This window comes from Pelodiscus sinensis, chromosome 8 (assembly GCF_049634645.1).
Source record: "Pelodiscus sinensis isolate JC-2024 chromosome 8, ASM4963464v1, whole genome shotgun sequence".
Taxonomy (NCBI): Eukaryota; Metazoa; Chordata; order Testudines; family Trionychidae; genus Pelodiscus; species Pelodiscus sinensis.
Window position 1 is genome coordinate 19,961,738 of NC_134718.1, and position 14,811 is coordinate 19,976,548.

General features: G+C 40.1%; 1 protein-coding gene across 2 annotated transcripts in view; it reads left to right on the top strand.

Annotated features, from left to right (window-relative positions):
• Nucleotides 1-14,811, top strand: part of GRID1 (glutamate ionotropic receptor delta type subunit 1) — a 1,054,628-nt gene that overhangs the window by 947,371 nt on the left and 92,446 nt on the right. For both annotated transcript variants that reach the window (XM_075934837.1, XM_075934836.1), the window contains exons 9-12: nt 3,347-3,448; nt 5,297-5,494; nt 7,761-8,085; nt 9,305-9,443. In XM_075934837.1, the coding sequence (XP_075790952.1) occupies nt 3,347-3,448; nt 5,297-5,494; nt 7,761-8,085; nt 9,305-9,443 (764 nt within the window). The remainder of the gene's footprint in view (nt 1-3,346; nt 3,449-5,296; nt 5,495-7,760; nt 8,086-9,304; nt 9,444-14,811) is intronic.

A 14,811-nucleotide genomic window follows, 5' to 3' on the forward strand; every position in this document is an offset into this window, starting at 1 on the left:
CTCAAGGATTCAGAGGAAGAAACCCTTTTGGTACAAGGTTTTCCTCATGTTCCATTTATCAACATTATCTATGCCATTTACTTTTTATAGACTCTGAAATATACCTCTACAGACAAAACAGTGTGCAGCTGAAGCTGAAATGAAATAGAGGGAAACTATAAAAGTATCTTATACATTTTCCCTTTCTCCCTGAACCTCATCCTAAGTTAATATATGAGAAGTCAATTTCTCTCCTTCTCCCTTTTAAACTAAAGCAAAAGAAATAAATCTCTATTTATGTTTCACATATTTCAATTTCTCTTTGCAAAGTCCCAGTCTTGGTGGGAAATGTGTTAATATGATATTCAAATAATCATATCTTAGACTTCTGGCAAAGGCTATTTTTAAAGATGGAAAAGAGAAAAGGGGTGGGGAAAAATTGTTTGCCAACACATTGAAAGAGAAGATGGTGAGTAATGCAGGGTTGTGTTTTGCTTCCTAGTTCTAAGTAAATATCCAGAGCCTTAACTGGTGCAAATTGGACTTTCTCTTTTTACGTATGTTGAGCTATGCTGAGTTATATTTGTTGAGGTTCTGGTCTGCTTTGTTAAATAACAATAAAAATAAACAAATAGGAGAAGTCTTTATTTACATTTATCTCAAGAGCAAATATGACATTAAATTTAAAATTAGATTTCCATTTTTAATTTAAAGGCATTTGATATCCTTTGGCAAAGTGTCTGAGACATTTGTCCAATGAACAAAGCAGACGGACACTTTCGGCACATGATAGCATAAATTATATGCTATCCTCTGCCATAAATTATATGCTATCGTCTCAACAAAGACGCTAACTATCTTACCCATTACAAAGATAGCTTCCCCAATTATCACCTCTAATACCATTAGCTCACAGACATTTACCCTCCCCCACCTCTAATACCATTCTTAGTTTGAACTGGCTTCCCCCCGCCCCTCCCCCCGCATCCCCCTTCTGTTCTGAAATGTGATTTGTCCTTTTCATATGTGTTCATTTTTTTAATTGTATCCTTTGGTATATATGGTTGTGACTATTTTCTTCCACTATTTGATCTGAGGAAGAGGGTCTGGACCACGAAAGCTCATCATCTAATAAACCATCTTGTTAGTCTTTAAAGTGCTACATAGTCCTGTATTTTGTTTCACTTTTTGTGGGTGTGGCCAAGTTTCCTGTGGCCCTATCAAACTTGTTTATAGCCAACAGTCCTGACTCTCAGTATTCTGTGCTGTTATTTAGCTCTAATTTACCACTAAATGTCTTCTAAGAACCTAGTAAGCAGTGGAAGTGTGGGTAATGGTGCTAGACAATATTGACTTCCTGTGGTCTGACAAATTCTCTGGTCTGGCTCTGGTCAGGTTCTGAGAGTGCTGGACCAGAGAGATTCACCTGTAGTAAATCATTCCAGTGTAATGACTACTGCACCCAAAGGGCAATATTTCCACAATGGTATAAGTGTAAGAGTATTTAAGTTGGGTCACTGTAGCTTTTGACATCACCTATACTTCCCACGTTGTAGCTGTGTAAAGATAAATGTAGCCTAATTCCTGACTTTCCCTACTGTACACAGTTTTCATAGGTACGTTACTCTTTTGATACCTACAATAACTCTAGGCCCATTTCATTAGTATGACCAATCATCAAGCAAAGATGGATTGGTGCAATTATTATTTTTATGTACCTACTGTACCCAAAGCCCTGACTGAGAATTTACCTGCTCCCCTATTATTTGTTGTGTGTTGGTCCAACTTCTGAGGGTGAATTATAAGACTAAAGGAACATAAATAAGTCTTGTAGACTATTTAATCAGAGGCAATATAGGCCAAATATACCAGGATTGGCAGCTACGAATAGTGAGAGGGTCGCATGAGTGGCCTCCCTCATCTCAGTGGGCTGCAGCAGCCTGCAATGCACTGGGGTTCCACGTGTGGCTCCACAGACCTCCTGGCTACCCTCCTCCCCCACATGCATCTTATACACTGGGGCACTGGAGCCCTGCCCTTCCTATTCTTCCCTATCCCTCCTAGCACTTTTGGAGTGCCGCGAGTCACTTGACTTGCACTACATCCCCACTAGTCCCCCTCCCTATCAGAACTTGAATAACGGCAAACGGCTGATTTGTGGCATTCCAGCTCTGGGAGGAAGAGGGAGGAGTAGGAAGCGAGAGGTGCCTGTGCCCCAGTTGTGAGAGGCACATGGGGGAGAGGGACAGATAGGGGTTCCGGTGAGTTGCATGTAGCCCACGAACCACAGGTAGCCTGCTCCTTTTTTATACTAAAGATAGCCATCTGGAAAAAGCCACATTTTAGAGTTCTATGACCTAAATGTAATGTCCAAGGGGTATTCCTACAGCTAGCAAAATAAATACCAGCATACATATCGCTAAGTGCAGGACTGATGACAAATACAAGAAATTTGACATCAGTATCACTCAGCTCCATCCAAGAACAAAACTATTTCATGGATTCCATTCTATGGTAAGAGAAGCATCCTGTTACTCACTCAGGAAGTATTCACTGTGAAAAATCCAATAGATCTTTTCAGGGTGACTACCACATTAGAATTCTTGTCAGAAAATGCATTATAATTTAGTTTGATGTGCTGTATCATATTTAATTGAAAACTAATGCATTTAGATATACTGACAAAAGTAGAATCAATAAATATTGCAGGGCTGGGGTTAAACAGGGTGCATACACCACATTTATAACTTATTTTAAAGCTTAGGACATGTATGATCTTCAGCAACCTTGGCATTTGAGAGAAATTGATGTGGTTGTTTTATTAGTGAGAGGGTGAGGAATTCTAGGTCAAGGAGAGGAAATAAGGCTTTGATATGATCTGAAGTCATTCTCATGGCGAGGGAAGGGGAGTCCGTTCCTTATGATGCCAACAATATTGAATATTTACTACTAATGGATGAGATACTGAGTTGTGCACCAGAGAAAGGAAACTGGTGTTTGGTGAGCTTGGTGGGGAATCAGTTAAAGAATAGGGAGAAAATGAGAACAGAATGAGAGGTGGTAAGATTTCGGAAAATCTTAATGATGAGGAGTCAATAGAAAATTCCTAAAAATGTCTCATAACAAGTACTGTTGATGATAAAGCAACTTTATTAAGAGACATATTGAAGAAAACGCATTCAGCCAAAGTACTTGGGCATTTTTATCCTCTTAAACTTCAACTCATTATATTCCAGACACTAATGGGAAGCAAAAATTATTCACAGATTCAAATTGCATTCATTCAAATTACTGTTAAAGGTAAATGTTAAACATGTATGTGTCTAATATTGCCTTCATATACACTTCATATTATTTCCATTTGTAGTTGGCAACATGGGATTCTGAAAAGGGACTGAATGGCAGCCTACAAGAGCGGCGTCTGGGCAGTGATTTACATGGACTGACGCTGAAAGTGGTGACTGTCCTGGTATGATCCTACTTGAGTTCAAGAGACAAAAGAAAACTAATGTTGTGATAAAATATTTGGGTGCTCCCCACCCATCATTTTTCATGATCTCTTTTAATCTTGTATCATCTTTTTGGTCTGACTAGCTGCATAAGCAAGAGACGAGAGATGGAGAACATGGTTATTTTGTGAGACTTTGTGGATTCTCCTTAAAATCAATGTTTTAGACAACTGCATACTGTGCTGGTCTCAAACAATTCACACAGGATGAAATTCACCTCTTTGCAGATGACCAATATAAAGCTGGTGCATTGCCCAATAGTGCACAGGACTTGTACTAATCCTCTGCACAGGGGTGAATTTCATGCACTGTGCTCCTTACCTTTAACATTTCCCGGTATTGATCCCAGAGATTAATAGATTAGAAGGCCACTCAGGAGCACTGTTATAATCTAATCTCCTGAATAATGCTGGCCATACAATTTCATCAAGTGATTCCTTCATTAAATCCATAACTGCTTGTTACGTGATGGCATAGGGCCACTTCCCTCTAGTAACTTAGGGTATGTCTACACTACCACCCTAGTTCAAACTAGGGTGGTTAATGTTGGCAATCTAAGTTGCAAATGAAGCCGAGGATTTAAATATCCCAGGCTTCATTTGCATCTTGCCAGGCGCCGCCATTTTTAAATCCCCATTAGTGCAGACTCCGTGCCTGCGGCTACACGCGGCATGGAGTAGGTAGTTCAAATTAGGCTTTCGAATTTGAACTACCTACTCCGTGCTGTGTGTAGCCGCGGGCATGGAGTCCGCACTAACGGGGATTTAAAAATGGCGGCGCCCGGCAAGATGCAAATGAAGCCTGGGATATTTAAATCCTCGGCTTCATTTGCAGCTTCGTTTGCCTACATTAACCACCTGAGTTCGAACTAGGGTGGTAGTGTGGACATACCCTTAGAAGGCACTAGAGCTCCAGTTAGCTAAAAGTTACATGGGGAATAAATTAGGATTTGAACTTGTTTTCAGTGATACAAGGTAGTTCATTAATTTTCTGTTTGGCTAAATCACTAAAATGTACTTTTTAAAGGAGCCTTATAATTACTTAAAATGCTGAACATGGTGAACTCATTGTGTTGCTTTTCTTCTGTACCAAAACTCTATGCCCACGCTAGTTCTTCATTATAGTAATGTCCTTCTCTGGTTGAAAGATATTATAGTTAGCAATGTAAATAACGGAAGCATCTTAACTTACTTGTTTTTCTATGTGTATTTTCTCTCTTTTCCTAGATCAAAGTTCATTAGTGAGATTTGGAGAACTGTATGAGATAATTAGGACAGTTTTCTTTCCATCTGTTTTTATCTTTCTTCCCTCTAGCTGGTAAAGGCTGTGATCATATCTCCCTTCTTTGTGGGAGGAGAGCAACTCCATCCAGAGAGGATGGCAGCACCAGTTTGCAGACATAGCCAACAGCAATGCCTATAAAATCAGTGGAACTGGCACATAGTCTGTGTCAGAGTGAAACACCATTGCCCTGAAGGATTCCCAATTGCAATTTCCAAAATACATTTTGTTAACTCTAATTTCACTTTGAATGCTAGCCCCTGCAAGAACTGTTCTTGGATTGGTCATAATGATAAACAATGGAAAAATTATCAAAGGGTTTTCTAGCCATTATTTCAGTGGGTGTCCTGTATAGAAGATCTGTTCATTACCTTATGGATAAACTATAAAACTACATTATTCTGGGCTTGACAACTTCAGTATTCCAACAACCAACAATCGCACTGAATGGATGAGAAGTAGATACATTTTTTTTTTAGTGTTTTTACTTTTGTAAATATTAGCTTAGATGTTGTTTTTCCCCTCAGGAAGAGCCTTTTGTGATGGTGGCAGAGAACATACTTGGTCAACCAAAGCGCTACAAAGGGTTTTCTATTGACGTCTTGGATGCACTTGCCAAGAATCTGGGCTTCAAGTATGAGATTTATCAAGCTCCTGATGGCAAGTATGGACACCAGCTCCATAACAGCTCCTGGAATGGCATGATTGGAGAACTTATTAACAAGGTACAGCGAGCAGAAGCAGAGATCTCTGAGCTGAGTACAGTTCACTTTTTAAAGGGGTACAGTGAAATTCTCCACAGTGGAATACAAAGGATAAGTCAGAATCAAACGCCAAATTCTAAACATTCCTCACTTTTTTGAGAAGTTTGAAACATGATCTAAACTATTGTGCTTTTGGCCCATTTCCACAAAAAAAAAAAAAAAAAGACTCTAAAATATATTATTTTATCAGTGATATCAAGTTACTCCCAATTTCAATGTAAGCTATGTTCATGTAACAATAGGCTATGTAAATTTATCAGATGAAAAATAAACACCAAAATATATATTCTACATCTGTTCTTATCAGAGGACTTTGTTATACCATTCCCAGGCTGGAACAATTGGTCAATCCAGCTAGGAGTCCCACCAGGGGGTTGGGACTATGCATTACCATGCCCCAAGTCTCACCCCTTCCCACCAATGGGCCCACTTGCACTCTCTGCAGTAGCAGAAGCCACAAGGAAGCCAGGCACACATTTGGAGAGTGCACTCACTTTGCTGCACTCTGTTTTCCTGTGGCTCCTGCCACTACAGGGAGTACAAGGAGCCCTGACCACTGCCTCCATGCTGCATCAGGCCCCCTGGTAATACCTGAAGCCGCATTCTCTGAGAACAAGTTACCATGGGGCAGAGGGTAAGGTGCTGGCAGGAAGGATTCCTGGGCTGGATTGCACAATTGCTCCAGCAGCAGATGGCTCACAGACCAGAAGTTTGAGATCCCTGTGTTACAACTTTGTCACTATTCCAAAGCTACTGCAACTTCATTTCTAACTCTGTTAAACTTCCTTTGGTTTATATAATTTTATAATGATCATTTGATTCCAAAGGATGTGTTTTAAAAAGCAATGGAAGACGGGTCTCAAGATGATCAAATGAGACAACAGTAAGGGATACATCTACACAGCAGCATTATTTCGGGATAACTGGTGTTATTTTGAAATAACAGCATGCATCTACATAGCAAGCTGTTTTTTTCAAAATAATGTCGAGATGAAGGACTTCTGGCCCTGACTCCTGTAACCCTCATTTCATGAGGAGTAAGAGAAATTGAAGGAAGAGAGTTCTTCCTTTGACTTCCTGCTCTGTAGAGGGTACGTCTACACTTGCTCCCTATCTCAAGATAGGGATGCAAATGTAGTGTACCAAAATTGCTAATGAAGCATGGGATTTAAACATCCCATGCTTAATTAGTATAATCACGACGGGGCACCATTTTGAAATCACTTTATTGCGAAATAAAACGCCCCGTGTAGCAGCATTATTTCGAGAAAAAACCCTTCTCATTGTATGAGGAGTAACAGTTATTTTAAGAGAAGGGCGGGATGTGGAGAATACAATAGGGTTTTTGTTTCTCTTTCAGTTAGAATAACTGTACAAGTTATTTGTAACAAAAATAGAGAAAATGTTCATGCAGAGTGTGATTTTTATGTTCATGTTGGCTCTTTTATTAATCTTCACAATGGCCCAGTTAGGCAGGAGCTAGGATTGGTAGCCTATATTCTGTAAATGAGGAAAGTGTGACAAAAAGGTTAAGTGAGTTCCCGCCCATGAGACAATTAGATACTCTTGGCTATACAATAGTAGTGGTTCTCTGTGTGGCCTATGAAGCATTTTGTTTCCCGCTACTCACATGTAGGCTTGCCATACTCCATTTTCTGTCTGCACATTTTTTTCTCTTGGTATTACTAAAGTGACACACATATAAAGCAAGGGCATGTGAAATGAAGTGGGTGATGAGAACACACAATATTGACTAAGAGTTGTGCATTCCCTCTGCATCCAATCAAAGTTGTGTTATGGTCCAGTTGATACACCCCACAAATTCTAGGTACACAAGTACAATTAGCAAAATTACCCTGTCCTAGGAGACCATCTTGGCTATGGCAATCTTGTGGCCCACTGAGATGGAGGACCACTCATATGGCCCACTCACTAGCCTAGATTGCCTATCATTGCTATAAAGTAATTCCACAGGCAAATTTAGGTACTCCTCTTTCAACCAGTACATATTTTTATTTTATTCATTTCTCCCAATAAATTGAAATGATTCTGCAGTTTTCTATGCATTGGACTACAATTTAAAATTAGATGCGAGAAACAAATCAATGAAATACATAAATTGTTGGCTGGTTTGGAATTTTTCCTTTTATTGTTCAAATCTCTGCAATCTAAGTAAAGTGATTGCTAGTGGCAGGAAGAAATATGACCTGTTGCATTTCTCTTGTAGAGAGCAGATTTGGCAATCTCAGCTATCACTATCACACCAGAACGAGAAAGTGTTGTGGACTTCAGCAAGCGATACATGGATTATTCTGTGGGGATTCTAATCAAGAAGCCTGAAGAGAAAATCAACATCTTCTCTCTCTTTGCTCCCTTTGATTTTGCGGTGTGGGCCTGCATTGCAGCTGCCATCCCTGTAGTTGGTGTCTTGATATTTGTATTAAACCGAATCCAGGCAGTAAGAGCACAGACTTCTTCACAAACCAATCCCTCTGCTTCCTCTACTCTTCACAGTGCCATTTGGATTGTGTATGGGGCCTTTGTTCAGCAAGGTACTGTCAGCATTTACTCACTTAGTCAGTTCTTTTCAATCTTATTATGAAAGAGTAGGTTATATATTAATGTATAATAATAATATATTATATACTACAGCACCTATATAAGGAAATACTACTTCACACAATGCACAGTCAACCTGTGGAACTCATTGCCAGTGGATGTTGTGGAACTGCAAAGTACAACTGGGTTCCAAAAATAATTAGATTCATGGAGAATGGATCTTTTGGTGGTTATTATGCAAGATGGCCATGTGTGCATCCCCATGCTAAGCATGTCCCTAAGCCTCTGACTGCTAGAAGCTGGGATTGGACTACAGGAGAAGGATTATTCAATAATTGCCTTTTTTCTTTGTTCCCTCTGAAGTATCAGGCACCAGTCATTGTTGAAAGTCAGGATATTGAGCTAGATGGACCATTGGTCTGACAGTGTGGCCATTTTTATGTTTCTTACCATAAGCAAAACATCAGTGGGACTAACAAAGTTCTGTTGTGCAATAGAGTTTTGTCTTTAACTAAAGGTCAGAGATAATTGTTCTGGAATCGTCTTACAAAAATGTACTGAAAATTGAAGAAGAATAAAAAACTTACATTGTAGCTGATGCCAAAATCTCTTATTATTTAATTCAATATAAGCCACAGAAGTTTAAACAATGTCCTTAATTTTAAAGTTACATTACCCCCTCACACACAGTATAGGTCTATTCTGATATGCTCTGGTGTAGATAGTGATATTATATCATAATTATTAATGTGTATGTATTTATGGAAGTAATTTTGCAGATTAGAGCCTGACAATTCTGGGTAAGGCCCTGAGTGGATTTTCTTTACAGCATTATTCTGTGATTATGCAAGGGGCAAATGGGGTGACAGATTTGATGTAGAAACTTTACAAGATTTAATTCAAGCCAGAGATTTTAGCACATGTCTGCGGGAGGGGGGCGGGGTTGTTTGTTTTATAGTTGCACACCAAATCTCACTAGTACAGCAGAATATTCCTGACCAGTTAGATATTATGTTTTCATATCAGACCTAGTAAAGATAGGTGTTTGAACATAATGACAAGGATGATCAGCTAATGCAAGTTGAACAACAAATAAAATTCATAGGAATTCATAGGAATAATTCTGTGTTTCACTTTAGACATGGACCATGTACTGTAGGTGATCTTAAATACAGCTTTCTATGAGACCTCAATTTCTCTGCTTATTTGTAGGTGGTGAATCTGCTATCAATTCTGTGGCTATGCGTATTGTAATGGGAAGTTGGTGGCTCTTTACCCTTATTGTGTGTTCATCCTACACAGCCAATTTAGCTGCATTTCTCACAGTGTCAAGGATGGATAATCCTATAAGGTAAGTACCTTTCTTTATGCAGAGCTGGAAACCTCAGTTTCCTAAATATGCATCATCAATTTGAATACTCATTCTTGGTAGAAGAATATTTTAGGGAATTTTCTCTGTATTTTTACCAACACAAATCTGTTTTCACATTTCTGTAGGGAAAGTAATGGCACTTAGACTTTAAGAGAAAACTTGCTGATTTTAAAGGAAAATATAAATTTCTCTGAACTCATTTTCTGATGCAGATTTTCTTCCTCACTATTTAAGTTACCTGTATTTGTCAATCTTAACATTTTTGGTTGTAAAGGACAAAATCTGAAAGAATAGTATTGAATTTATGTCTCCAAGGGTACATCTACACTGCACGCTTATTTCAAAATTAGCTATTCCAGAAGAAATACTCCAAAATAGTTTATTTCAAAATAGCACGTCTACGTTGCAGGGAAGCCTCAACTTTAGCTATCTCCAGTTAGAGCCCTGAGGCACTGAAGAATAATTACTTTGAATGGCCCTGGGGAGGAGCTATTTCGAAATAGCAGCAGTGGAGCGTCCACACTACTGCTATTTCAAAATAGCTATTTCGGAATAGGCATTATTCCTCGTGGAATGAGGTTTACAGATTTTACCCAAAAAATTCCCACTGGAGACCACCCAGAGTTACACTAGTATGGATTTATTGATTGAGGAATTAACACTCCACTATATGCACTATATGGTTAAACTAAAGAGGATAGAGCTTCCACTAAATGTTTAAACTAAAGAGGAACCAGCTATCTTTCTCTCACACACACACCCACACCCTTTCATTCATTTATTCATTCACACACACACATTATTTTGAAATAGTGTCAAAATACTGTCAAACTAGAGGACTTTTTTCTCCAGCTACATCTACACTGTGGGAGTCCATCTAGACTGACAAGATTTTGTGCAAAAGCACCTGCTTTTGCGCAAAATCTTGCCAGCTGTCTGGCCGCAAGAATTTGCGCAAGAACACTGACAATGTAATGTAAGATTGTCAGTGTTCTTGCTCAAGAACTCTGATGCTCCCGCTCGGGGAAAAAGCCCTCTTGCTCAAGTGTTCTTGTGCAACAGGGCCAGTGTAGACAGGGACTTGAATTTTTTGCTTAAGAAAGCCCCGATGGCAAAAATGGCTACCAGAGCTTTCTTGCACAAAACCATATCTATACTGGGCACAGATGCTTTTGTGCAAAAGCAAATCTTTTGCGCAAAGGCACTTGCCAATCTAGACACTCTTTTGCGGAAATACTTTTAACGGAAAAACTTTTCCATTAAAAGTATTTCCGCAAAATCATGCCAGTCTAGATGCAGCCCCGGGTGTTTTGCGGCAGAGGAAATGCAAATGGAGCACTCATGTGCATGTTTCATGCTCTCATTTGCATATCTTCTTCCAATCCTTCTTGTGGAAGAGTTGTTTGCAATAGAAAGACCTGTGCAGATGGGGCCATTTGTTGGGGAAAAAACCCCTTTTGTGCAAGATCCCTTATTCCTCAAAAAATGGGGTTTAGAGGCTCTTGCAAAAAGAGTTTTTTCCAACAAATGGCCCCGTCTACACAAAAAGGATATGCAATTGAGAGAGTGAAATATGCAAATGAACATTCCATTTGCATTTCCACTTCCCCAAAACACCTACAGTGTAGACGTAGCTTCCTACTCCTGTAACCCTCATTGTATGAGGAATAAGGGAAGTCAGAGGAAAAGTGCTCTATTTCAAAATGAGTGCTGTGTATAGGCTCCCTATTTCGAAATAAGCTATTTAGAAAAAAGATATGCAATTGACATAGCTCAATTTTCATAGCTTATTTCGAGTTAAGCCCTGCAGCATAGATGCACTCTTAGGGTATGTCTACACTACCACCCTAGTTCGAACTAGGGTGGTAATGTAGGCATACCGCATTTGCAAATGAAGCCCGGGATTTGAATTTCCCGGGCTTCATTTGCATAAGCCGGCCGGCGCCATTTTTAAATGCCGGCTCGTTCAAACCCCGTGCCGCGCGGCTACACGCGGCACGGGCTAGATAGTTCGAACTAGCAAGCCATTCCGCACTATCTAGCCCGTGCCGCGTGTAGCCGCGCGGCACGGGGTTCGAACGAGCCGGCATTTAAAAATGGCGCCGGCCGTCTTATGCAAATGAAGCCCGGGAAATTCAAATCCCGGGCTTCATTTGCAAGTGTGGTATGCCTACATTACCCCGCTAGTTCGAACTAGCGGGGTAGTGTAGACATACCCTTAGTTATGTTATAAAGTGCATTTCAAGCAATGGCTCATGAAATGTAATTATGGCTATCTGTCAACAAAATGGCAACTGCCACAGCCTAATAATAGATTCCTTATAGTCAATGATGATATACAAGACAGAAATCAACACAACTTCCTTTTAAGATCCCAGGTTGAACTTGCACTGCAAGCTTCTAGAAAAATCTTGTTTTGACTTTTTCAGTGAACATGTTTTAGACCTTAACTCCTTCATCTAACAAAGAATATCTCAAAATGGCCAGTTCCTTCCATCTGGCCTGAATAGTGAAGCAAAGATCAGGGAACAACACTAATTGGTTTCCCGCTTGCAATTCATCTCTAATAGAGCAGCTCACTCTCAGAACTCTGCACCATACCCTGATGCTGGAGAGAGTTATTAATGTTGGACCTTCAGCTTGCTTGTTTTGGGGAGCTTTTGTCCTTTCTGATTCTCTGTTGACTTATTTCATAGACATTGTCTGCCCTCCCGTTTTACTCCAAAACTGAATGAAGGATAACAGACGATAGAAGCTTTGATCTACTGTGGCATGGAATGATGTCTCACAATATCCTATTTAAAGATGGTTTAATAGGTGATGAGCTTTTGTGGGCCAGACCCACTTCCTCAGATCTGGAATAGAACTGGCATGACCATATATACCAAAGGATCAAGAAGACATATTCCTGTTCATCCAGAAATATAATTTATGCTATCATGTGCCAACAGTGTCCTTCTGATATGTATATTGGACAGACTTCTCAGACACTTCACCAAAGAATTAATGCCCACAAATCAGACATCAGAAATCTTCACAAGCAAAAACCAGTTGCTTTTCATTTCAACCTACATGGACATAGTCTTAACGACCTTACTACATGCATCTTACTTCAAAGAGACTTTAACATCAGATTACAGAGGGCAACTTCAGAACTTTCTTTCATGCTTAAATTTGACACTCTACGAACGGGCCTTCACAAAGATGCTAATTATCTTAACCATTACAAAGATAGCTTCCCCACTTATCACCCCTGATTAGCCATTCATTGACTCATAAATAGCTATTCCTTCCCTCTCTCTCCCTCACCCCGCCTTCTGTACTAAATCTGATTTGTCAGTTTAATAATGTGTTCACTTTTTTCATTGTATTCCTTTGGTATATATGGTCATGCCAGTTCTCTTCAGGTATGTCTACACTAGCCCCCTAGATAGATCTAGGGAGGCTAATGAGGGTGACTGGAATTGCAAATCAAGCCTGGGATTTAAATATCCCGCGCTTGATTTGCATGTTTCCGGCTGGTCGGCATTTTAGAAATTGACTAGCCGGAAGTAATTGCCTGTGTCTACACGCGGCAGTGAAACAGGCTTCCGATTTAAAGCCCTTAATTCGAATTAGGTGGTAAACCTCATTGCAAGAGAAATACCATCTAATTCGATTTAGGGCTTTAAATCAGAAGCCCATTTCACTGCCGCGTGTGGACGCGGGCAGTTACTTCGGCTTAGTCAATTTCTAAAATGGCGACCGGCTGGGAACATGCAAATCAAGCGTGGGATATTTAAATCCCAGGCTTGATTTGCAATTCCAGTCACCCTCATTAGCCTCCCTAGATCGATCTAGGGGGCTAGTGTAGACGTACCCTTCCAGAAAATGATCTGAGGAAGTGGGTCTGGCCCACAAAAGCTCATCACCTAATAAACCATCTTGTTAGTCTTTAAAGTGCTACATTTTGTTTTTGCAAGATCAGACTAACATGGCTACTTCACTATTAATATCCTTTTTAAAAAGTAAATAACTGCCCTCCTGATTTTAAGGGGTATAAGAGATCTTTCGGAAAAGGCTTTATTTTCTGAAAGATCCCCGTCTAGACTGGCACTTCTTTCCAGCAAAGCCCCGAGCTGGAAAAAAGCGGCAGCCATGTTTATACAAATGAAGCGGGGGATATTTAAATCCCCCGCTTCATTTGCAATTCCGACTGGTCTCATCTGCATCCCTTTTCCGGAAAAGAGGTGCAGTGTAGACACAGCCCAAGCCCTTAATTCATGCTTAGACAAGAAAAAAACTATTATCCAAATATTATGTTAAATTGAAAATGTAGTATTTGTGAGACTGAATAAATTTGTGAGACTGCCTTATCACATGTTCAGATCACATGTGAACTGCCTGGTCAGTTCAGATGGTTTTACAGTCACAAACACACATGCTGTTTATCTTTCACCAGGGTGTGTATTTATTCTCCTTTTATATAATAAGACTCTGCAACACAGACTTATAGCAAGGGTGAGCTTCCTCCTGAGCTGCCTCTTGACTCCTCTTCCTTCACTTACATTCACCCTCATTACCTTGTTGGTCCAGTGATTGTCACAAAGCTGCTCACAAGCCCCCAATAGAAAGTGTAAACCTCCCTCAGGTGTGCCTGCGGCTTGCCTTAGGCTGCAGCAATGACAGTGATCAGGGTGCTGCTAATTCTGCCTTATCACATGTCTGTAGCTGTTTGTCTCCACTTGGTGGTGGAGAGCTGGCAGATCCTGTCCTCTGAGTGTTCTGGTTCCACAAGGGAAAATTCCTAGATGGCGTAAAACCTTGTTTCACCCATCCAACCCCTTTGATTGAGGCTTTCCTCATGCTGAGAGGAAGATTGTGAGGCCAAGGTGTCACTACTCCTTGCCAGTTCCCAGTTAGAAGAGCACCTTATGACTATAAGAAGCCAAGTACAATTAGAGCAGCCTGAAGGCAGCTCCAATTTATACTAGGAACCAGACAGCTTAAACAGCAAGGAATGTAAAAAAGGTTGTTTTGGTCTTACCTGATTTGGCCCTCTGTTAAGAATTTAATCTTTTTCAAATTTGGGGTTTTTTTTAATTGAAAGATCCTAATATCACATTAATGCCACTTTCTATGAAAGCAATAATAAAACTACTCAAAAGACAGGCTGCCCTCCTCTATTTTCAGTATATTGGAGATGATTCCGTGGTCCAGGCACATAGGCACAGATTTCCTGTAAAAATGAATTCAGAGAGATTTCATTGTGGGCTAGTCTACTCTTACTGTGGGATTGATTTAGCGGGTCTTAAATTGACCGCTACTCACTCTCTCATCAACTCCAATAATACACTAGAATGGGAAG